The 26,306-nt window shown below is 39.4% G+C and overlaps 1 protein-coding gene across 2 annotated transcripts in view; it reads right to left on the reverse strand.

Moving 5' to 3' along the window:
• The window catches only part of PIK3CG (phosphatidylinositol-4,5-bisphosphate 3-kinase catalytic subunit gamma), a 32,833-nt gene extending 8,887 nt beyond the window's left edge, over positions 1–23,946 (reverse strand). Inside the window, exons 1-8 of one of the 2 annotated variants that reach the window (XM_030960637.1) lie at positions 23,804–23,946; positions 16,032–18,047; positions 11,808–11,873; positions 11,478–11,703; positions 7,495–7,598; positions 5,144–5,290; positions 3,749–3,839; positions 510–640 (exon numbers count right to left, since the gene is read on the reverse strand). In XM_030960637.1, coding sequence (XP_030816497.1) covers positions 510–640; positions 3,749–3,839; positions 5,144–5,290; positions 7,495–7,598; positions 11,478–11,703; positions 11,808–11,873; positions 16,032–18,035 — 2,769 coding nt within the window. In that variant the 5' untranslated portion in view covers positions 18,036–18,047; positions 23,804–23,946. Of the gene's footprint in view, positions 1–509; positions 641–3,748; positions 3,840–5,143; positions 5,291–7,494; positions 7,599–11,477; positions 11,704–11,807; positions 11,874–16,031; positions 18,048–23,279; positions 23,515–23,803 lie in introns of those variants that run through there. The other variant, XM_030960636.1, reaches the window with a different exon arrangement.
• Positions 23,947–26,306: the final 2,360 nt, after the last annotated feature.

Here is a 26,306-nt window from a genome sequence, read left to right on the forward strand (position 1 = left end):
ACAGTTAGGCAAACTGTCCTATAAAATACAGCACCGCACGGCAGAGACCAAGATCACAGCCCTGCACTACCCCCCCTGTGCTGGCTCTATCCCTCAGCACAGAAAAGCATAGAGCAGCTCACACATTCTGAGGGAAAAAATGTGGCAGAAAGCTGCAGTGGGTCAGTGGATGTACACAAGCAGAGGAATTTTGAGTACCCAAGCCTGCAGCTGAATCCTCTAAATCCACATTGCCTTTCAGTGCTCCTAGATGTCCTCTCAACCTGCTCCTCATGTATCACTTCTGACTTCCATTGATAAAGGAGTGATTTCAGAAGCATCTTGTCTCTCAGGAGCTTGGCTGCCAGCTGGATGCTAAAGACTCATTCACAGACACTCACAGCTGAGTGCAGGGAAAATGAATGGATTTTTCAAAATCCCACGAGTAACAAACACAAACATATGGGCTCAATGCTCCTAAATTAGTAGGGTGCAATTAAAAATCCTTCCTAAAAATTCAAAGAACTCACCTTCTCTTCAATCATGCATCTTTCCTTGAGCCACTGGTTTAATATTTCATCCTTAAATGCACCAGTGTTCCCAACTGTACTCTGTTGAATTTTGGCAATTGTTGTAGCATCTTTCACAATTTCGATCATTCCTTAAGAAAATAAGGAAAAAGTTAGAAGAAGTTATTAAATTTTTATCAAAGCATATTAAAAATATTCAAAATTAAATTTTAAACTGTGTTTAAAAACCAACTGCAGATCTTCACAGGTTGTAAGCAGAAATTTATTTGACAAGAAGCAATGGTTCCTGTTCATTCCCAGCTGAAACCAGCCAGAGTTCATAAAGAGCCTGGCATCAAAACAACTCTTTTCAAATGGATGTATCACATGATGAGTGGGGACTCACTGCGTAAATCTTTTCCCAAGGAGAGGAAATATTCCTGTCCTGATCTCAATTCACATTTTCCCCAGCTTCTCTCTAACTTCACAAATACAGGGAGCTGAAGAAAAGCTTTCATTTTGCTGCAGTCTAGGAATGCAAGTCTTGCCAGGGCTGTGACAGAGGAATAGAGCTGGCCCTCCTGCAGAAAATCCAATTTAAACTGAAGTGTGCATGTACCCAGAAAGCTCAGAAATACCAGTGCACAGTGAGGTACAGCACTGGGATTGCTGGTGGAAAGCTCTGGTTGTCAGGGCCATGGGGTCTCTCCCTAAATTGAACAGACCCTTGCAAGGCACACTGGCATGTCACAGCAATAATGTGCAAACAGGGCCTTGTCCTGTTCGTGCCAGCATGGCATGTGACAGAGAGGAAGCTAGAGGGAAATGCAGAAACAGAGGCTGCAACACAACCCTGCACTGCAGCCAAGACTAGCAAATGCAGTCCAGACTTGGCAGGCCTATATGGGGGAAAGTCAGATTTTAATTGGATTTATTTGGTAATCAGAAATTTTTTTTTCCCCTCTGGTTCAAGTTCAACAGTGTCTTCTAGCTTCAGCTTCAGTTCAGAGATAAGCAAGCAAACAAAAAAGCCATTTCTCTCCAAAGCAATTCAAAGCAGCTTCTGAGTTGGTTTCAATTTAACTGTCTGAACCAGATAAATTTCTTTCTATTCATAATCCCACCCTTTTGCAATTACTGAATTATGTGTAAATTTTCCTGTAACAGAGTCACAACACAGCAATCTCTTCCCGCCCTCTCTGCATGGCTGAATTCATGGCTGAATTTACCTGAAAATACCTGAAGGTATTTTCTTCTGTCTTTACAGTGGCCTGGATATGTTTGCCATAAAATTATGGTGGAAATATGACCTCCAAAAGCCGCCACCAAGACCACCAAATTAAAAAGCTTTGCATTTTGATCTCTGCTTGTCAAGCTGGTGTTTGTCTCCTGGGTGTGAGCTCCAGCTTCCATTCCAGCTGTTGAAAAAGCTTTCCCTGGCTGTGCTCACAAATCTCCCTCTGCCGGCCAAGAGCTCCTTGACGGCGGGGGAGCAGAGCTGGCTCAGGAGGTGCCAAGGACAGCAGTTCTCAGCTGGGCTGCATCCAGCTGGGAGGGAGTGCAGCAGGAAATGCATCATGAAATGTGTTTCTGGAGCTCTGTGGTGACTCTTCTAAGGGGCAGCTTGAACTTCTTAATTTCGGCAGTGATGCTGCACAGTAAGTAGCGGTAATTGCCTCACAGAGCCAGGAACATATGGACATGTCAAAGGGAGAGAGAGCAGGGTGTGACCTTTTACCAGTGATACAGAGAAGAGAAAGTCCATCCTACAGAGATCTGCTTGGCAGCAGCAGTGGAAAGGATAGATTTGCTTCCAAAATTACAAACTGCGCTGGATGCAGTGTCTTTAACAGAATGAGAATGCTCTATGCAGGAGGGGGTGCCAGCCCCAGATGTAAGACACCCATTTCCCTGTGCTCAGTGTAGAGTGGGGTACTGGCCTTGTGTCAATACACAGAAACTGCCCAAATTCCATGGGAGTAATAAGAGGGAGGGAAGAAGCAGCCTGGAAGAAGACCACATGTGAATACTGTGAAAGAACATTTGCATGCCAATACTCTTTGGTTCTGCTCCAAACAAGCATAAGCTCTACATCAAAGTGTGCCACATTGGGCATTACTAATTTAGGCTGCAGGTATTCTCAGCAAACCAAGCAGGAGTGTTAATATGATTAACCATGCCCCTGCTGTGGTGCTAAAAGGATGCTAAATTCTTATATCTCTCCCATGTCTATAGGAAAATCAAATATTATTTCCTTGAGACAGAAGAAAGGGGAATCAATTAAGAATTCATGAAACAATAACAGAAATCTGTAACTCAAGTATGAAAATGCTAGAATCATGGGCAGAATTCCTCTTTCTTCCTTCATTTTTTCAAAACATTACATTGTCTTGAGATAATTTTAAACAAAATTAAATCAGATCCTAAAAAGCTCTCTAAAAAATTAGGTTTAATGCCTCTAAAGAAGAGAAAGCCCCCAACTTTCTTTATAGTTAGTTAGCATTTTGATGTACAATTTTCCATTTCCTTTATTATTAAAATTCTAACAATAAATATCATTAATTTTAAAACATTTCCATTAGGAGAAAAGACACCCTCTTATGTCACGCTACCAGGTATTTTATCAGTGAGTTTGGGTTTTCTGCATTGCAGAGATATCCTGAAATCAATAGGATGCTAAAAAATTTTATGTGGCAATAGATTTTAGAGAGGAAGTACATTACATAAGTATATTAAAGAGTTACAAAGAGTCTTAATTTTATTGGGAATTCTTACTTGATTTCTTTCACCACAAGTTCTGAAAAATCAATCATCTCAGCTGCAGGAACTAATGCCCAGTGAGAGCTATTACCTGAGTATGCTGTTAAGTAATGTTGCTGCTTCTATGTGGTATAAGGTATGAAGCTTTAGGTCAGGAAAAATATAAATATTTTGCTCTTTATTTTATTCCTATCAATACATGAAAATACATCTTCAATAAGTCACTCACTTTCACTGATGTTTCATACTAAATATTGCTATTAAAAAGGAGCTTGCAGCACAAGCCAAGCCATTGCACAGGAATCACAGCCAGTAAACAGCTGTGCCACAGCTCAAGGAAGGGCAGAAACCACTGTCAAGCTGCACCTGAAGGCTGCTCACAGAAAGTGTAATAAAGTGCTGTTTACCTCAGCACTACAGCACTTATTAGAATAGTTCTCCCAGATCTTCTGTAAATATGGTATTTTGAATTTCTAATCACAGTAAGTGTGATCACATACCTATTTTGTTCCCTGTAGAAATGCAACCATATGGCAACAAACAGAGGTCCAAGGATTCTGCTTCCCAAATGGATTCCATAATTCGAAGAATCTAGTAAAAACAAATGGATATGCTAAGTTTTTTCAAATTATTTGAACATTACAGATTACTCATAGAAATAACACTTCTAAGACTTCTAAGACGGGGCTAAACTTACTTTGCTGTTTGATTAAGAGATAAATACAGAAATTGTGCAGCCATTCAAGATAATCAGTTATAGAACCAGGGTTTATATTTCTTCCTCTGTTCTGCAACCAGGAAATCTTTACGCTTCTATAAAGTATTAATAAATATATTGTATGATTTCTACATAAGGTGAGATTGAATATGTTAGCAAGCATACCCACTTTTCCCCATTAATATCTCCAAAAGCCCTAACAAACCAGTTGTCTGAAACTAGAGCGACACGAGCTACTGATTTTTCAATTGCTAACTTCACCCATTGCATAAACAAATGATAAAAACACTTCATAAGAGAAACAGGCCATCTTGCACTAAGTAAGATTCTGTCTCTAGTGTCATGGACATATTCTCTAAAAAATACTTTCGCTAGGATTTTTCTCCTGAGAAGCTGAGAGGCCTCAGAAACTAAATGTAAACAGTAATTATCTGCTGCTGTGAATGCAACAGGTATATCTTTGATTGGTCTCATGTGGATTGTTTCTACTTGCTGATCAATCACAGTCCAGCTGTCTTGGACTCTCTGGTCAGTCACAAGATTTTATTATCATTCCATTCCTTTCTTGTAGTGTGCTGTGGTTTAGGGGGTGACCAAAGCAGAGCTGGGAACACACTGATGTCCCTGTGTTCCAGCTGAACAGTGTCTGCTGAGTGCCAAGGCTGCCAGTTTCTCACCCACCTCACTGTGACTAGATTGAGATTGGGATGCACAAGAGATTGGGAAGGGACACAACCAGGCAGATGACCTGAACCACCAAAGAAATACTCCATGCTGAACAATGTCATGCTCAGCAATAAAACAGGGAGCAAGGGTTTATGTAGGTTAACCATCTTCTGTGCAGGGACTGGCTGGGAACTGATCCACCCATGGGATGTGGAGTGACTGCCTTAGCACCACTTGTTGTTTTCTTCCTTATTAAACCACCTTTAGCTCAACTCACAAGTTTTCTTGCTCTTCCTCTTTTTCCATCCCACCAGGGTTAATCCATAACACAGTACAACAAAGATGAGCCAGTGCTGATGTCAGCCTTGCCATACAGAGTTTTAAATACAAAAGACAACCTCACATTTCAAATGGACAGTGAAAACAAGGTATGCACACTATGGAAAAGCAAAATGATTTTAAAATATTTTTAAATATTCATGTTATTCTTTATAAGGTTTAGCTCTCGTACCTGTAAAATTAGCATGTCCTGACGGAGGTCATCTCCGTGTTTGAAGATGATGCCTATGGTTTCATTGGACAGAGCTGTTGGATCTGCACATTTAAATTCAAGCCAGAGGGGTTTCTTCTTGGATGCCATTACTTTACATTTTTCTATCTGTGAAAGACATGTTTACTGCTTCCTGATGCCAACATCAACCCAATAAACCTTTTTAACAGAATAGTTTACCAGCTTCTACTCAGCTGTACCACAAACAACACACTGAAAGCACATGTAAAGGACAGAGTTCAGTTGCCACACAAAGCCTCCCTGAACCTGCACAACTTTTAACCACTGTCCATGATAAAGGAAAAAGTGTATTTTAACTCTCCAAAACTGGATTTAGCTTCCTTCAGACAAATTTAAAACAGGAATAGAGATTCTGACAAATCTGGAAAATACAGACCTTCACAACAGCACTTTGACAGGCGCTTTGCAAAACCAGAACATAATCATTGTCCAATGCAATTCACCACATCATCCACCCTTCTGACTTCTAGCAGCTACATTCCAGATTGCTTGATTCAATTCCCTTCGTAATTTCTTCAAATTCATGGAGGAAATGGCATTTTTGAAACTAATTTAATGTAATCATTCATAAAATAATAGATTCCCTATTTAGTTTTATTACATTTTCAATACTGATAAATTCAGACTTGAAACTGCAGTATTTCAAATGTTTTTTTCATTCATTATGGCTAAGACAACTGTAGTATGTCTTACTTTCTATTCTGGAATTCCTGATTCATTGTTGAACATTACTATGTACAATAAAGCCATCTAAAATTAAAAAAAAAGCAAGTTTGAGAGCACATAGGAGCATGATAGAGGAGTATTTTAGTATACTCAGGTTTCATCTACTGAAATTCTGAGCCTGTAGTTTTAAACAAAATAGATTTTACCATCCTTATTTTCAAAAAGGAAAGAACTTTAAAAATCTTCGAACTTATTTGAAACTCTGACTTTGTTTCTAATATTTGGTTTAGACTTAAAAATTTTTAGGTTTTGAAGATTATGGACAAACAGTACTTGTTAGATTGAACATTAAATGAAAGCTTAGTTGGTTTTACCAAACGTTTTTATTCATATAGTTTGGAAAAAGAAAAGCTAACCCATCGATTTTTTGGACATCCTTTGTAAATCTATTGTTTAGTTCATCTAGGAAGGTGCTGGTAAGACTGAATATTTCCTAAGTGAAGGAAAACTAGAAAATCCAGAGAAATCTTTTTTATTTTAAAAACTACTTTCTGTCAAGCTGTTGATGATTTCTGCACCAAAAAAAAAAAAAAATAAAAGAAGACTAAAGAGAATATACAAAATGCTAACAAGAAAATAGTATTTAAGAAATCACAAACTACTTCTGAATAAGAAATGTCTGAATTGGCTTCTGTGCTGACAGTGCTTCAGCCTCACTCACCTGAAAGGTGTTTCATTATCTCAGATTGAAGACAGACCAGCTTATAGCCTGTCTTCCAAGGCACAGGTTTATTTAACAGAAACATGGCCATATCTAGACAATGCCTGAACATTCAGCAATTCCTTAAATTGGATGGTTTGTCTGTCCTTAGCTAGGAGAAAATTAAGGGGTTCTTTCCTTGTAAGGTCCTTGCTGCACATGAAGTGAGTCCAAGGATCTTGACTGTGCTTCTTTAGCCAGACTTCACATTGCATTTTAGATGTATGATCCAATTTCCTCTCACTACACATCTGCTGATCTATGAATCTTTTTTTAACTCTGAGTCAACATACACAATTGCAATCTCACCACAAAACTGAAGGCAGCAATATAGAAAAACCCAAGTGTTTCTTAATGTATTTCTAACAAAATCATAATGTACTTTCTAACAAAACCAACACAGAGATACTGAAAAATCAGAAATAGCTGAGGCAGACGTTTTTGTCAGTATGATGAAGGTCTGGACCCAAACCTAGTGACAGATATGAATCAGGATAAGACAGAGAAAGTAACTGGAAGAATAGAAACTGAATATCCCAAAGCCCCTGAATCAGATAAGAGTTTCATACAGTTATTTAATTTTAAAAAAAAGTCAGCTATTCAACTAATGGAAAAAGAAAAGTATAATTGCCATTTAATGATTAGGATTTCATGGGTTATTGAAATTTTTTTAGCACATGGTGGCATGCTATTACATTTAGAAAATTAATAAAGCTCTGGGAACAAAAACCTACTGAGTCCATGCAATGTCACTGTGTCACACAGAATTAAGACCTTTTGACTTATTAGCAAACTTTTTATCAAGTGACACATACTTTCAAATAATTTTTTTTTAATTATTTGTAGAAAGTCAGAATATACTTACCACTAGTGCTCCTGCTCTTAGCCCAGGATCATATGGAACTCTAAAACTTTCTGGAAGTTTACTGCCCTGTAATTTTTCAAGCTTTTGTCTCAGCTGTGCAATAACTGGAATTACAAGAAAGAAAACACAATGAAATCAAACATTGGAAGGCAAAAAGGTTATCCGTAATCAAATTTGTTGAGCATTATACTTTGGCTAAAAAGCTCTGTTTAGCTGCCATTTTAAATTGCTTTCCTCCTGGATCTCCTGATTCAAGGAATGGAAGAAAACTCTTTAACTTGCACTATCAATGGCCAGGATTGTTTCAGATACCTAAATGTAAAGTCTTCAAACACCTCAGAAGTCATGTGCCTTCTCTGCAGTATTAGAAACACGGAACAGTAAGAGTTTACATTAAAATGGCAGCTTTTGTTTAAAAAACAAAACACAGTAGAACACACCAAAAAGTATTTTCCCTCTTAACTGACAAGAAATGCAGACAGACTCATGGCTTTTGAATTCCTGGAATCAATTACTCTGTAACCATAAGGAGACAAACTACAGAGACACTGAATTTCCTATCCTCCTAAAACTGGTTTCACAGTGCAGCCTTCTTAATCTCACATTCCTGTAAGAAGAAAATTTGCTGTGTATTTATATGAACAAGAATTTTAATGTTCATACCTAAATGCAATCTTTTAATTAATAAAACCTCAAGCCCCTGAATCTTCAACTCAGAATAGTACAGATGATACAATGCATGATGTATTTTTTTTCACCTCAGCTAGTGAGTGTCAGCAGCATAAGCAATACACTGGTGATTACCATGCATTAGGGCAAAGACCTGAACACTGTCCTAAAGGAAACTGTAGCTACACAGCAGAGGATGTATATACATGTAAAGTAATTTTGGGGATAAAAATTAAAGAGGAAAAAAAATATACTGATAAAGCTAAACATGGACCTGGATATGTAAAATAGAATCATAGAATCATGGGTTAGTTTGGGTTGGACAGGACCTTTAAAGGCTATCTAGTCCAGTCCCCCTGCAACGAGCAGGGACATCTTCAACTCAATTTGCTCAGAGAGCCATCCAACCTTACCATTAATATTTCCAGGCATGGGACATTTCTACCACCCTAGGCAACTTGTCCCAGTGTGCCAACACTCTCATCATAAAAACAAAACCAAAACAAAATAAAAATTAAAAAAACCAAAAAAAACCCCAAAACCACAAAAAACCCAAAACACATTAATCCTTGTCCTATCACTACAGGCCCTACCAAAAAGTTTGTCCCCCAGCTTTTTACAAACTCCCTGTAAGCTCTGGCAGGCTGATGTTAGGTCTCCTGAGCCTTCGCCAGGCTGAACAATCCTCACAGGAGAGCTTCTCCAGCCCTGCCATTGTTTTTGTGATTCTCCTCTGGACTCACTCCAGCAAATCCATGTCTTTCCTGTCCTGAGTGGCCCAGAGCTGGATGCAATATTCCACATGGAGTGTCACAGGGGCCACGTAGAGGGGCAGAATCACCTCCCTTGACCTGCTGCCTATGCTATTTTTGATGCAGCCCAAGACACAGACTTTTTGGGCTATTAGTGTACATTAGACAAAAATCAGGACAGTTCAAACACTGCTATCAAATTAAGAAAGTGAAGCCAAAAGAATTGGTTGACAACTCACAGAACACAAATGTTACACCTGTCCTAGAGGGTTTTAGCAAAGAACTACTAGCAGTGTCTGGTAACTAACACAGTATCTCTTCTGGTAAAAAGTAAACCTAGCAGCAATACTCAGGAGCTAACATGTGGCCTTTAAAATGAGATACTTTTCAACAAAAATACCTCAAGAATCCCAAACCCAAACAAACAATAACACAAAACCAAACCAATCAAACAAAAAAAGCCCCTAACAATTCCACCCTGCCCCCTCAAAAGCACCTAAATTGTAGTAACTTGGAAAAATGAAACAACTTTCTATAATGTAACTATAGATTTCCTAGACAGCTATCTAGGAAAGTTACTGTTCACAGTTTACTGTTAGAGTTTACTGTTAGCTCAGTAAGTCTCCTCATTGTAATGTAATGTAATGTAATTTGAAAACTGTACACAAACCAACTGAAGCTACAAAAGACTAGGAATAGCTGATTTTAAGACACAAGTAAAGGCACTTGCTAAAACCACTTTCAAGTTGATCTGGCTTAAGAACACGGTGCTGTGCATTTTAAGCAATGAAATAGCTGCATAGACACATTCTTGGGAAAAAAATCATCTAGCTCAGAGGGTGATGAAAGCAGATAATCCCATGCAAGACGTAATACTATCATCTTATGAATTTATTTATTATTACTTGCTATCTTCAAATATAAGCAAAGAGATTACAGTGAAATAAAAGTGAAAGAAACAGTTTGACAATGTTTGCTACTGGAATAGTATGGACCTAGCAGGAAGGAATTTGTTCTTTACAGAAAATCCACAAACACTGGAGAAATATATATATACAAGAATAAGATGAGACTGCATGACAGAATGAAATGAAACAGGATAAAACATTCAGACTGAAAATATGAACAACGATGAACTTAAAAATGTTGGGACAAAAAAGAAGCAATAACCTACAGAATAAATTTTTGGATATACATTTTTAAAAATATAAGAAGTAGAGGGTGCCTGTAGAAAAAATTATGTCCTCAATAATCAGAGAATAAATTACATTAGATATAGAATTACTAGGACACTCCACAGTTTCAGGAAGCCTTATTCAGTGAAAATGTCAATTATATAAGTCATCCTTCAGTGTTCTGCTGTACATTACATCCAAAGATTCTTTAACTTCAAAACCTGGTGGGTGTTAATATGATTGCTTTCTCTTGAAGCTTTTCTTCTTTGCCCACATATCCTTCAAAGATAATGTGTTATAGAATCCACTGCTCTTACAGACATGTACATCTGCAAGGTTGTATAGTTTCTAAAATATGCAATTCTGACTAAATACATTTTGGTTATAGAATATTTTAAGAAAAAATTAGGAAGTTGTTTAGAAAAAGTGTTTTATATGGGGCTTCAGTAAGTATCTTAACTCACACTATGTGGTAACATAACAGATTTTACAGTATATATTGAAGAATAAATGCATATTTTCTTCAAATCTCTTTTCAAACACCACCACAGTCACTTCTGTATAACCAGAGTGGAAAAGCTTTCCCATCCAAGGACTTCCTGGCTTGGAGCATACCAGGCTAGATATGCAGGAAAAGGTAGTCTCTCTACAGCTTTTAGAATTTTAATACTGTCATACATCCTCTCGCACTTACTCCCAACACCAAGCAAGTAACAGGAATGAGGATAAACAAGCTTTTAAGAAAGTTGGGGGTGAGAGAAAAGGCAGGCAAAACCCAGAGGTAAAGAAGCATTGCATAACCCTACTGTGGCTTCCAAAGCAGTGCTTGCAAGAACTGGAAATAACAATACAACATCCCTCTGACAGGACTCCTCAAAGCCACGCCCTGCATATTCACGCCTGATCCACGCCTGATCCTTCCATGGCATAGCAGAGGCTGCACTGGACTCCTCCCTGACCTTCCTGCCAAAAATCTTCTAGTGAGAGTTTAGAGAAAGGCTGTATTTCTTGGCAAGTGCCGCTTTTAATTTCCAGTTAATATTTGTGTCTTTTTTCAGCACTGGCATTCAGCTAAAGTACAAGAACTTATCTGTTTCCCAGTTGGCATGGCTTGAGGTTCAAGAAGATAAGCCAAAGCTTGAGAAAATACTGGATGACTAGAACATTGATATTCTTCCCCTTTTGGGGTGAAATGAGCAAACAAATATATTACTGGTTCAATCATTATTAACTTATACTCACATTTTAAAGGAAGTAAAAATTATGCCCTCTGACAGCAATTTATCCCCAAATTTTCTCAATGAACAATACAATCTGCTGCCTAGTTTTTCACACCCAAAGAGAAAAAAACAATATTAACAACAAAGAAGTGCCTGTTAGCAAATACCTTGAGAAGTAACATCATACTTTTCCGCAGAAACTGATTTAATCTCCATTGTGACTTTATGCAGCAATTCAATTACTTGAACCTGCTTCATGAAATCGTGCAGCATTGCTTTTCCACAGCCCCTAAGGTAGGCTTCAAGGATGACTGCAAACCTCTGTTGGTAGTGCATGGACTGGGCAATTTCGCTTCTTAAGAACCAAAACAAGAAGTGACCAATTCTTTTGTTCTACAGGTAAAGAAAAACACTACAAATTAGCATTCATTTCTGACAAAGGGTTTTAATAATGCCAGCAACTTCAGCATAAGTTGGCTATATTTTGAAGTACTTACTCTCAAACCACGTTTCAGCAAAAATCTGGCTAATGCACTGTCATGATACGGCTCAAATTTCACAGCCTGAGTGATACAAACATAAAAGAAATGTTGTTAACACATTTAAGATCCCATTGCTTACACTTAACCAGTGACATCTAGAGAACATGCTGCTGCAAGAGTAGAAAATGTGTAACAAAGCAGGTCTTTTTGAGGCTTCTCTGTCTGATTCAAGAAGCACATTTTGTTTGCAACAGGTTCTTTTCAGGTTTATTATTAATGTGACAACTCCCTAACCAGAGAGTCCAGCCTGAGCATATGCACAAAGCAACGTCATTCTTGGCAAAAGCCAGCAAGATCAGAAACCAGCTTGCAGTATGACTGATACTGAGAATGCTTGAAATGATTACTGACAGATGGACTAATGTGCTTGTAATAGCTCTTAAATAAAATGTTTCAATAAAAAAATACTGGTTTTGGTCAACATGCACTACTTCGAGACTAGGGCATCAGGATTTACTGGTGGGCTCCCCAGAAAAAACAGGATACAGGAGCAGCTTTTCAGAGCACTTACCTGGCCTTTATTCCATAAATGAATGACAGAATAAAGGCTCTGATACACATCCTACAATAATGAAGCACAATTAAGAGGAAGACTTCACCAGAGCTTTTTTTTTATTGACTGTGAAAACAGATGTATTTTTTCTCTTTCAAAAGCTGCTCCCCTCCACCCAAGTCCACAGACATTTCCAAGCTACTGCCAAAAAAGGAGGTGGGAGGAGAAAGTCAACAACTATTTTCAAGTGCCAGTATTGGAATTTTTTTGGTTATTCTCCATCCCAATAACCAAGTGAATTGGTCTACCAGAAAACCATCACACTTCCAGATTCTGAGTAGTACCAGGGAACTTCTCCACTTCAACTTATTTTTCCAGCTGCTTCTTTCATGCTGCTTGAGGAATTCAAGCTTACAGAAGGTTTGTATTCAGATTAATGGTGGAAAAAAGTATGCACTTATATCCCACGGTAACAAAAGAGAAATAAGAAGCATACAATCTATGAATCAGAGTCACAAAATCCCTGTCATGGACTGAGGGGGTTGGTGAATGGCTTCAGGTTCTGGAAATAGAGTGCCAGGAAGCAGCCTGTAGGGAGATTAGGGGAAAACAAAGGGATGCGCAGAGAGCTGGGTGCATGTAGTATGCTCAGCTTTCAGAAGCAACAAAGTATGCAAACCTCTAGCAACAGTTATTCAACAGAATATAATGGCTCTTTCAAGATCACTGCAGTCTGCAGCTTGCAAAGAAGCAACCAAGCCATCAGCAAAGGTCTGCTAAATTCATCAAACAAATCAGTTTTATAAACTCTTACAAATACTGTGGCACATAGTTGCATTTTTATTATTAAAATATCAACATGATTTCTGAAATGCAAATCATCCTGTGGGTTTAATCAAAAGAAAAAAAAATTAAGTCAACTTTCCAATGAAGCAACTTATGAAAATGTCACAAAGACACGTTCTGTCTAGCGGCTGGCTAAGAGACAGACAAGAAAGCTAAGCACCAGACAGACAAAAAAGGCAAGCACCAGACTTGCCCTTCTCCTGTATCATAATTCTGCAAGAACTGTCTTGACTGTCTGCAGCACTGTTTTATATCCCCAAACAACATCATCTTATTTAGGAAAGACAATGAGAATTTACAAATATAACAATATCTAGATCCTTTTACTTTGTGTATGAGATTATGAGGTATGAAGGGTTTTTAATAAAAATTAATTTTCATTGCAGTAAGGTGCCCAAAAGCAATAATTATCACATAAATTCAAATGGATTTTCTTACAGTTCCAAGAAAGCCTATTATAAACCTCACTCTGATATATACTATGCCTAATGTTCACATAACCTTGAAAAACAAGTTAAGACTGAAATACAGCCAAACAACCAACCATTACTTCAAAACAAAACCTCCTTATTGAACTTGCAAATATATTTCAACATAAAACAATATTAAAAAATGCATCACAACCATCGTTATTGAGCTGGTGCTTTAGATAATTATTTTTAACAGTCCAGCCCTTTTTTCTTCACAAAGTCAAATATCAGCTTTTGCACAGCAGCAATAAAAGTTGGCCATTAAAAAATGTCTGGTGGCACTGACCTGTGTGTACTTTTTCCTTGTCAGTTCAGCAGAAGGCCTTTACTCACTGCCATATACATGCAGTACAGCCATAAGTGTTTATCTCAAAAAGAATTTTGTTGCATTTTAACTACCCTGTCCATGGTTTATCAACGGTATACAAAAAACCAGACATCATAAGAAGGTCAATAGGTCGATTTATGGTGTGGCTGCTTCTATTAGAAATAACCTGTGGGGAAATAAAATGCTTGATTGCTAACTCTACAGAGGATAAAACGGGAATATCCTGTGCAGAGTGAAATAAGCCATAGAGCTTTCATAAAGGTGTGCATTTGAAAAGTGACAACCATTTGCAGAAGAGATGCATCCACTGGAGCAGAGGAATGGCCGACATCCATTCTCTGAAAAATGTAGATTTTAAATACACTGTCATACCAAAACTTTGCTGCAGAATGCTGACAGCTGATGTTACATAGTTAGCTAAGAAATAAAAACAGGGAAAGCAACAGAGAAGTAAAAGTTGGAATGTAGCATGTTTTTCATTTTTAAGGATGGTAAGCTCATTATTTCTTACAACACCTCTTACTAAAAATGATGCAGTGAAGTTAAGGCACTATGATTTTATGCTGCAATATTTTGTTTAACTGTTAGAAAGGTTTATTCTTTTTAAAACAAACCAGATTTGTACTTCCTGAAAACAAACAATTTCTTTTAAAAAAATGGAAACAACCCCCATATTTCCCCTATTTTCTCAGGCATTTTGATAGCAACCAATCATCATCCCAAACTCCTAATTTAGATTAAAAAAAAAAGAATAAAATTGCTGAGCCACATGTAGACAGCAAAAGCTCACAAGCCAAGAATATATATAGCAGCAGCGACGTGGGAGGCCCAATGAGGTAACCGCAGCGACTCCTTTGGTTAATGCAGAAGTGCATAAATTCTGCCTCAGCTTCAGACAAGCAAAGACAAGGCTAGAAAGGCTTTGTTTAAAGCATGACCACTCTGCAGCAAAATCTGAAATACTAATTCAGATTTTTCAGAACTTCATTTTCCTGGGATTTTGAGCTCTCTCTTAACCTGCAGAAATAAAAAGCTGCTACCCCAGCTGCAGTAGTTCCTTTTTTTTTTTTTTTTAATTTTGAATGTTGTCCTCTGATTCTTTGAAAAAAGTATTTCCTGCTCTGAGGGATACCAGCCTTTCCATGCAAAACAGAGCCCCACCTGGCTCCAGGGGCTGGGCTTACCAGGAAGAACACAAGGTTACACCTTCCATCAGACACCAGAGGAGACTTTGCCACTGCCAACTGATGGCACCATGTTGAGAGAAAAGCAACCAAACCAAGCTTCTTGTGTAACTGATATTAACATTCCCAATGTTTGATCTGGCAGATGCACACAAAAAGTGCTTTAAATCTATACAGCAATGATCCTTTGCAATTAGAACCATAATTTTGTACCCAAGTTCCCAGAAGGACTTAATCTTGGTATGTAGTCCTATCAACTCTTGAGCTACTTTCAAAATTTGGAGGGGGGGGGGAAGTTTCTAGATAAATTTGCTCCCCTTAACAGCACAAGACTGAAGTTGCTGCAACAGCTGCAACATACCATGTTATTACACTGGTGTTCTTGACCTAAAACTCAACCCCAGATTTTGCTTCAGGCCTGGCCCATGTCAACATCTGCATTTACTTTCTTTCTATCTACACTCTTTCTAAACTATCAGTAAAGTCAGTCAACAACTCTTCAGTGCTGTGTGATTCAAACCCAATGTGAACAAGATTACAGACAGCACAGTTAGAATTTACTCCCATCATAGCTGTGCTGGCAATAACAATTTCCAGAAAAACTTACTACTGTAAACACAAGATAAAAATTTTAAGACACAAGGCAATGGTTCCACAAAAACATCCACAAAGGCAAAAGACAAAAAGTAGGAAAGTGTATTTTACATTAATCTGATTATTACCACTGCTTTGACTAAACACTGAAGACTTCAAAACTAAGGAATACTAACAAGACCTACTAAAATGGGAAATGCAAATTATGGGGTAATGCAGATGTATTCCTGGAAGGCAGAGTTCAGGAATGCAAATACACCTTACCTGCACAAGCTGCAAAAGATAATGAAGAACATCATCATCTTCTAAACTTTCCAGTTTTTGAACTGCCATTGCTCGGACATTTTCATCTGAAAAGTTACAGTCCAGAAGTTGCATTGTGAGTCCAACGTCTAAAGTGCTCTGATCCCAAGCCTCTTTTTTAGCTAGCAACTGGTATGTTTTGGCCACTATTTCTTGTTGTCCCCATTTCACAGAGCTAAGCAGCTTAGGATATGCCTTGGGGTGCTTTATGCTCTCATATCTAAAGTGCCACAACAGTTCTTTGTCCTCAGGAGAAAGTGGATTAAGTGGGTCAGTTGCTATGATCTCTTCAAGTTGCTTGCGAAGCTGGTTGGGCATTTCAGCTCGGGTCCTGTCCCCCTGAGGGTCTGATGATATCCTGTGCTTGGGCAAGGCAATTGGGTGACAGTATTTGTCCAGCACAATAGAGATAGCCATTGAGTTTTCTTTATCTGGGTTAGTTGCTGATGTGAGTTTGTCTGCATTTATACTTCCTTGTTCTTCCCCCTTACCTGGAATTTTCCACATGTGGAGCACATACTCCCCACTTCGTAGCAAGAAACGGTGATCTATCAACAAAAGATTTACATAATAGAGAAGCTGGGTTTTGCATTTTGCATCAGAACTGGAGGATTCATGTGACTGAAGGTTTGTCTTTGCAGATGGTCCCTGTGCTTTGCCACAGTATATCTGAAGATTCAGGAGTGCTCCTTTAGGCAAATCCTTGATTTTGATATCAAACTCCAACCAAATATTCCACAGAACCTCCTCAGTAAAGGGCTTTGACGAAGTTCTTCTCTGTGAAAGGAGCTGCTGCCCATGTTGAATGTTAGCCTCAACAAACACAGTAAGATCAGTATTTCTTGGTAAAACTGGGATATCAATGCCAATTATTTTCACTCTAAATTTCCTATTGCAATCCCACAAAGAGATAGTGAAGACTCTCTCATGATCTTTTCCATCTATTGTCAATTGCTCATGATACCCTGTAACTCCTGTACAGTCATCCACCAAGGGCCATTCTTCCTTCTGAACCTCATCTTCATTCGGGTCTGGAGGATTGTCGAGGACAAGGTGGATTTCTTCCCCATTCTTAAGGCACTGTCTTATCCAGTGAAAATCTTTGATCGGTGTCTCTCCTGTAATGTACTCATCTCTGCCACAAATCCTGAGAACAAAATCCAGTTCACTATGATCTTCCGGAATGTCCATCAAAGACTTTTTCTTTGCCATTTTTGTGAAAAAGCTGTGGAGAATCATATCTGGAGTGTCATCTATTGACACTTTAATTTTCTGACTAGTCGTTCCTCTATGTATGATTATGAAAATATTATTATTAGTGATCTTTTTAAATAAATATTCTGGGAGTGGCTTAGATGTAGTCCATGGGTGCATTGCATATAATTTAGGATCTCTGCAGGCTACCTCTATCATTCGTGGAGTGACTAATCTGCGCCGGGTAAATTCTAATTCATCATCATGTACATTGCTTACATCAGTGACATCATAACCAATCAAATCATTAAGCTGCTGCTGAAATTCCTGAACTTCTTCTGATGGTTTTTGTTTCTGGACAACATAGATCTTGCCTACTTTCTTCTGTAACACCTTCCAGTACAGTATGCAGTCCAATGTCTGTAACACTTGATGTTTATCATAAATTTCATACCATTGTCCTTTCTTCTGATACTGCAGAATAAACTGATCTGGGGTGAATGAATGGTAGAAGTCTGTGGTTTGACTCGTCTCTATTGCACGCATCCAAACCTGTGCCTTCATTTGCTCCACCGTGCAGTTGCCAGCTATTTCAAGTAACATAATTTCTGGTGCTTTAGTATGTTTATTGCTTGTAGGTAAAATGAACTCAATGGGTATCAGTTCCATGGATGAAAAACTACTTGATGTACAATGAGGTTTCATTCTTCTTCTCCTTCGTTTGTTTTCATCTCTCATAACAACGGGCTGTTCATGATCCCCCAACTCCATGCCAGAAAAAATCTAGCAAAACATACAATTACTTCATTACTTTCTCATTTGCATTTATTTTACTCTTACTTTTTAACTTTTCACATACATTTTTTATATTTCCACTTCCCCTTAATTTCTGGTCACCAATACTTGATTTACGTGAACCACTTCAGATGTAACCTATTCAATTCAATACCAAATATAAATAAAAAACCTCCAACCAACTCTCCAATGATTAAGTAATTAAAATAAAGGTTTTAAACATCCTGTCCAGATTTTACTGAGGATAAGCAATTCGAATGTGCAATCTCCATACTGATTAGTTCTTGCTTCTATTTGATCAAGCACTGATTCTTCTGCTGCCTCATCTGTTTTGTTGCTGCTGATGTTAACATATGTGGGTTTTCATAGAAATCAAAAGACACACTCCTTTATATGAATAGAATGCGGTCCCACTGAGCTCCAGGAATGGCAGAAAGTAACAAAACAAGCCATTTATTTGCAGTCTGGAGAGACATGAGCTTATTCCCAGTTTTCTCGGCCTCTCCTTTTAGTGATGAGGAATCAGGACTTCAACCCAAAAAAAAGCCCTTAGGATGCAAAAGTCAGGGACTATTTCTGAAGATATATTTAAAGTGCATCTAAATTCAAGGTGAGTGTCCCTATATGTGCTTCTTTTAAATAAACCAATTCCCCAGACTGATAATACCCATCCATTTTCAAAGTACACACTGACAATACGAACTATTAGTTTGTTACAGAAAAATCTCGCAAGCTGAAGCTGATTTATTATCCTATACATCAAATCACACCTAAACCACCAGTAAAACAATATTAAACATGAGTAGCCTACCTTATCAGCATTCAGTAAACAAAAAATATTGTTTCTCAGTTAATCTCCATTGACCAGTATTGAAGTGGAAATTGTTCAGTGCTGATTGAGTGCACTCGCACAAGCCAAGTTACAGCAACATACTGAACTTTACCAAGCAACACTTTCTATACATAAAATCCTTAACTGCTGGAGAAAAGTAAAGCCAGTGTAATGATGCCCGAGCAGATAATAAAAGAAGCAGATAAAAATATAAGAGATTAAATTCAAACAATACAGCATGCTAACTTAAATTCTTCTTCTGAGTTCCAGAAAGCAGCAACCGCAGACACACCACCTCTACAATTGACAAAGTACAAGGAAATATTACCTGCTTACAAAACCAAGGCTGAATTGCTGAAGATTATTCATTTGTTTAATTTTTGTAGTTCCTATTTTTTAAAGGAAGATCATTCACACAAAAGATTTCTTTGTTTAAGCTGTTCTGCTTTTCTTGCTCGGTCTCATACCCAGATGCAAAGGAAGTGCTGCACTTACCAGGAAGGAAGTTTTAACCAAGTTGATTATACATATGATTGCTCATTTTAAAAGAAGTCAGAATGCTTTTCCTGTTACAACAGCAAAAACACACCAACACTACATAAATTTAACACATACGTATAGAAGACATATTTAGAACCTTTTAAAAATAGTAAAGAATAACCTGAGCAATAAATTTAATTAATTAAAATAAGATATTTAAACCAAATGTATTTTTAAGAGATTAACTCCCGAAAGAATTAAATACAAATTGTAGATAAAAGACAACTAAATATGCAATGTTGCATTATTTTTATTTGCATGGTGATAGCCATTTAAGGACTCCCAACTTAAATTCACTAGAGATTTTTAAACCAGTCTCCATATAGGCATCTCATAGAGATTGTATATGCCAAGGATCTTGTATGGTAACCTCAGCAGCAGAACTACTGGGCAGTCTTACCCCAAATATCTCTAACTCATTCATTTATGATTACAAACACACAGTGAAATCTACTAGAAATGGTGAATTTACATTCAGGAGAACTGAATGCAAGACTTTCAACCCTAATTCTTGTGGCTAACTACAGCCTGAGGAGATGTTCTTTTACTAAAAAATAATCCCCACAGGAAAAAAACTACTATGGAAAACATGTACAAAACAGAAAGAAAAGACAGAAACCTCTCTAATTTCATCCTTTTTCTTTATGATTTTTCCAGTGAAACACTGATCTTTTAAAGAGCAACCAGCAGTACAAATCCTACAGTGGTAGATATCATGCAAAAATGATGAGTCTTGAAAAGGAGGGAAAAAATGAAACAGCTGGAAGGTTGTCTACCAACAGTGAAGTGCCTTTTTTTTAACATATGCATGTTTCCTATTTATAAGACACATTTTTATAAAAATGTGAAAAATAACCCCTCCTTCTGTATTGGCAAAAAATCCTGACAGTATCTTACCTGCCTCCAACATGCCAAGCTTGATTAACACTCTGCCAAGATTAAAAAGCAGAAAATACACTCCACCACTGACACAGCTCTTCTCTCTCTGAGCATCACTCAGCTTGTCAGCTAAGATATTTTCTTTTTAGAGGTTATTTTTCCAGAAAATTATTTTTCTCAGAAAATTATTTTTCTCAGTTTGGGGAAAGCACACTCTGTGTCAGATCTCTCTATCTTTTAATGCCAGTATTTGAATTTTCTTAAGGTAGTGGTGAAGTTACCCTGAACATTGTGTTGCTGACATAAAATCTACCCATCTTGGCCAAGACACCTCCAAAACTCATGCTCCACCCACATTCAGCCTGTCAGCATTCATCAGTCACAGCCTTTGTGGCATCTCAGCACTACACACTGTGCTCCTCTCTAATCTCAATTCTAAAATACAATGTAGTCATATATTTCTCTTCATTTAGACATAAGCAACTAGCATTAAGGGTTTTTTTCATGCCAACAGGCTATATAAATTTTTTGCAGAGTCCTTCCTCTAAAAGTCATTGTGTTGCCCCTTTAACTAAACCTGGAGTCATTTCAGTTTCATTGGGTTCTGCAGATCTAGGAAAGCCTCATGGTTTAAAATGTCCTCAGCCTGCTCCTTGAGTCATGCACTTAAGGATTAATTCTTCAAACATACATACAAATAGCTTTTCTACCACTACTCCATAGATCAAGACCACCAAGACAAGCAAAGGCAGCATCTCTCCCTCATGCAGCAGACCTGTACATTTCTCAGTGAATGCAATTGTTTCACGCTCTCATCCACTTATAAAGGCAGGTAGAGCAACACTTCTGTGGGTTCAGATATCCCCCCACAAATTGCATCAGACACAGCACAAAAATGCATGGGACTTCTGTAGCTGCCTTGCCCATACAAGGCTGCCTTTTCTCCTGCATTCATTTGGGCCATACCTGTCATGTCTAGTCCATTCCAACCCAATATCCATCCCCAGTTCTGCTCTGACTCCTTTTCCTCAGCTTCAGAAGGCAGTTCTTGGAGCGACAGCTGCCTCTCATCTGTCTCTGCAATGACCCATTCTTATGGTCACACCAAATTGTATCCATTTCCTGCTAATCCATTGGCAAAACCATATTTCCTCATGCACATGAATCATAAAACTTTGATATTTGTAATGGAAAATCATTTCACATCAAGTTCCTAAATCCTTAGTCATGCCTAAGCTTTACTTGCAATATTGACACTTCAAAATCTCTACTGCAACAACACCCCCAAAAAAGGGAAAAAAAATCACTGTGTTTCATTTCCAATTCCAATGAGCCTCATCAACCTTGAATATTCCTGTATTACAAGAACTGTCCTACAGTGGTCTAAAAATCCTGATGGGGTCCAATGGAGAAGGAAAAGATGGGCCTGTAAAACACAACTGGAGACAAGCAATCAATTTTGCCTTTGTCTCCAGTTGTGTTCCTATCTCATCACTCAGGTCAGCAACCTGATCATAATAAAACCAGCAAAAAAATTAGTTAATTTTCAGCTGGATTAGTTCCTTTATCTGACTCAACACTTGCAGGAGTGGTTGGGCAGTGATGGAAGAGAAGGAAAGGAAATGGAGCCAATACAGTTAAGCATAACTGAGACTGAAACATGATTCACAGCAGGATTAGGAGATACACTAATGAGTAAAGTCATTAAATTATTTGAAAAAACTGGCTGAAAGTTACTTTAAAAAGACAATGCGGTATTACGATGTATTACTTATTTGGCTACAAAAAATTTAGGATAGCTGTCAATCTTGACTGCTCTGTATACACTATGTTAGAATTCTACCAGTTACTATCATGCTTATTCTATATTAGCTCCTGCTTCTGTTTTAATCCATCATGTGAAAACCTTATTTCAAAATTATTCTTTTCACTTTAGAATTAACTCCTTCCCAGACAACTTAACTTTCAAGAAAATAAGCACTCTCTAACAGAGTAAGAATTGCCTTGTGCATGCTTATGTAAATACAACACTAAAGCTTACATTCACAGTTTTAGGCAAAGTTCACTTGAAGGATAAATTTTAAAAACCAAAATTACTATGACAAGATTCAACGTTTTCCACACAGCCTTGCTTGGAACATCTACTTGCCCACACTGTTGTGTAGCAGGGCATTACTTTCCATTTGCTGGACAGGAGTACATCTTCCCTACACCTGCAGTGATCCAGCGCTGAACTTCACAGGTAAGATACAGCATCAACATTTCCAGTGTGAACACAACAACAAATACCACTTGACTCAATTTCTTTGTCAGATCCTCTAACAACTACAAGATCTAATGGGAAATAAATCAGTGCAGGTTCCCACTCGCAAATCAACTGTACAGGTCATGCAGCCACATTCCTCATCAAAAGTATATGAGCCAGCAGATGACACAGTATATGACACAGCTTGGTCGGGAGGCTGGGGAGTCAATCAGACTGCAATTACAGCTGTAGCATTTTCAGGATGCCCTGCCTTCACCACCTTTAGTTTCTATATGAGTTATCTATTTGGGGCTCCTGGGACAAACAATAACTTCTGGCTGGTTCTGTAAATTTAGGTAAGAATTTCGGCAAAGTTCTAGTTCACTGGGGTTACACAAGTGATGTAGTAGTAATCTCAAAGTAATCCACCTTGGAAGCAACACTTCGTACGGTTTTAAAACTCAGAGATCGCTGCTATTGTTCCTGCCGGGACACACTATTTAGACAGTGCCTGTCAACTTGGACCCGGTTTTCCAACACTGATTGTTAACTGCGTGATCTAATCTACACCAGCAACTCCCGAATGCCCTCAGCTATTATTTCAAGGGATTGTGGTGTGGAAAGGTTTCGTGGTCTACATGTATCAGATAGACACAAGAAATTTGTTGGACGAGGAAACAATTACTTATTGTTTAAAAGCCGTGTTGTAGCGCAGCTGACTCACTGATCTCAAGACTCGAGATAACTGTCTACTGCGATCCTTCACTTCGCATTGTTCCATTCACCGTTCCAACAGCTTCCTCAGCGGCTTTGGCATCAAACTCGTTAACTCCTGTTCGGGCCATGACGTGAGGCGGGACCAAGGCCGCGAGAGACCGGGCAGCACGGGGGGCGACCCCGGCCAGCCGCACCCCCCGCGGAAGGGGCTCTGCGCAGGGGACACAGGAGCCGGGGCCGCCTCTCTCCCTCCTTCCCTCCCGCCCCCGGCCCACCGCCCCGGCCCAGAGATGGCGGCCGGCGCCGCCCGCGGGAGAGCGAACCTCGCCGCCCCCGCCCCTCCGGGGCTGCCGGGGCTGCCGGGGCCGGGGGCGCCCTGCGGCGGGCGCGGGGCCGGGGCGGCTCCGCCCGCGGCCGGCGCGGGGAGCGGAGCCGCGGCACCACCTGCGAGCCCGGGCCTCGGGCAGCGCCGGCTCGGCCCGGGGCGGGATCCGCCGCGACCCCCGCTGCCCCCGGCAAGGAGCTACTCACCGCAGCGGCGGCCCCGGCTCCGGCCCCGGCTCCGGACAGGTGTTTCCCTCAGCAGGAAGCGCCGCGGGCCGGGGGGCCGGCGGGGAGGCTCCATAGCCGGCGGCAGAGGCAGCTCCGGAGCCGCCGCCAATCACACGCCGGGCAAAAAGGGAACCGGCAGCGGGGCCTCCCCGCCCCGCCCGGCCCCGCCGCGGCCTCGGGCACCCGGCCCCGGCCCCGGCCCGGCCGCATCGGCCGGAGCGCGCGCAGAGCCTCTGCTGGGGTGAAAGCACTGCGGCCGCGGTGAGGCTTGGTCAGCACAAAGCACACAGGACGTGTCCTGGTGTCAGCTCCGGCAGCAGAACTCCCTGGGCGCAGCTTCCTGAGGTGTTCCTTGCCCAGGGCCCCAGGGCCCCAGGGCCGGCTTGCCCACGGCACTCCTGCAGCGACCCCCGCCTGCCCGGCCAGCCCTGACAGCTCCTTCAGCCCCACACCTCAGGGCAGGGACAAATTAGTTTGTCTAAAGTGGCCTTGAAAACCCCTGGAGATGGCAACCTACTCCAGCGTGGTGGTCTTCTGCTTAGCAAAGATTTTCATGCTGTTTGATTAAAATTCTTCTCCTACAGACTGAGCATCTTGCTTGTCTTATTCCCCTTATTCAGTCTGGGGGTTTTCTTCCTCCCTCCCCTCCAGCTACTTTCTTGTTTGAATTTGCTGTGTTAACTGCTTTTCTACTATTTTTCCATCTCCAGACGGGCAGTCCTGGATCTCCCTTTTTAGGTCGTGTTCCTTAGACCTCCTGTGATTCCTGTAGCTCCCCTCCGGATTCTTGCCAATTGGGCCGTTTTTTTTTTTTTTTTTTGGAAAGCACTACTCAAAACTGGACATAGTAGTATTCCAGCCAAGGCTTTGCCAAGGCTGCCCACAGCAGGAGGATTAATTCATCAGCCTTATGGTGCCAGACTCGAACTGCAGCTCAGGCATAACCATTCACATTGAATTCAAACAAACAAACAACTCCCCCTCACCACTCTTTCCCCATTCAGGCTGCTGTCTGCTTGGCTCTGAATGGAGCTGAGTGTTTCAGTCTCCACAGCTCTTCTTCAGAGTGAACAGCAAAACTCTTTCCATGATTATGTTGAGACTTTTTTTTTGACCCAGATCTTGCAATGAGATTCGCAGGTGAACTGTGTATGGCACAGAGTTCACACACACTTCCTCTGAAAACTATGCTGGCATAAGGTTACGTCTTCGGGGAACACTCTACAACACCATAAGTTGCCACAAAGACTTTAAAAATTATTGTGATTTTTCTAGGTACACATTCTAAACTTCCATAGAAAGACAATACCAGAAGGAAATAATAACTAGTATGTTACATGTATAGATGCTATTATAAAAAGTTGGATAATTGTTGTTATAGCATGGATGGATTCTTTTGACTGAAAAAATCATTTGCATGGTGTTAGGAATCATACCAGCCTGAAGCAGAAAACCTCTGTTTCAAAATGAATATACATTACAATGAGCTGTGTCTGTAAGGAATCATAATAACTGTACTGGCTTCCAGTTCCCTTTTACATGAAAGCAAAGCAAAAACCTCCAGCAACTTCCATGTGATGTGTGTGCAGCACAGGGGAATCACAATGCAGACTCACTTCTGGCTTGGTTTTGCCTGGTACAGTGGGTAATATCTGTCGAAGCAGTTCAGCTTTGCACAGCATTACTAAATGCTTTAAAAGACATTTAAAAGCCTTATGAAAATAGGAAGACTTTTTTTGCTGTTTTTGGCTGGATCCCCAGATAGATCACTCCAGGAACACAAGTGTAGCCAGTTTGGCGACTAATCTTGTTAAAATCTGTGGACTTTATTTGGGGATGCACAAACATATGGAGATTTGAGTAGCTGAATAAAAAAACTGTCATTTGTCAAAATTATAGAGGGGATAATTTACAGCCAGAGCAAATGACACGTTTTGTGTTGATTTCAGCCAGAATTGTGTAACATTTTAAAAATAACTATAAGTCAATGTAGTGTTATTTGCAATGAAATAATAAATTATTGTACTTATTATATTTGAGAAAAGTTGGTAAACTGAAAATCTTGCTCTCTTCAGGATTTAGTATGTTAATAAAATATCACATTTTTGCAGTTAATCTTCAGCTCAACTATATACAGCTTATTTTCTTTATTGCTTTTTCTGGCAAATCAAGTAATACAAACTTTTCTGTAGGCGAGGATGCTCTCCTTATAGGTTGTATATTCTTTAGAAATACACATTTTAACATTATTTTATTCCTGTTCATTTCTAAATGTGACTTAAAACATTTCTCATAAATTATCATTTGGTTTCTTGGTTGGTATTTTTTTAGTCAAGAACAGCTTGCACAATAAATTGAAATGCATATTTTACCATATCAAAACCTTAAAACAGAAATTTAAAACAGTCAGGAATACCATAGCTTAATGAAGAAAGGTGAAGAACACAATTTGATATTTAAATGAAGCTGATTTAATCAAAAT

The sequence above is a fragment of the Camarhynchus parvulus genome, chromosome 1A, assembly GCF_901933205.1.
Source record: "Camarhynchus parvulus chromosome 1A, STF_HiC, whole genome shotgun sequence".
In the NCBI taxonomy this organism is placed as follows: Eukaryota; Metazoa; Chordata; class Aves; order Passeriformes; family Thraupidae; genus Camarhynchus; species Camarhynchus parvulus.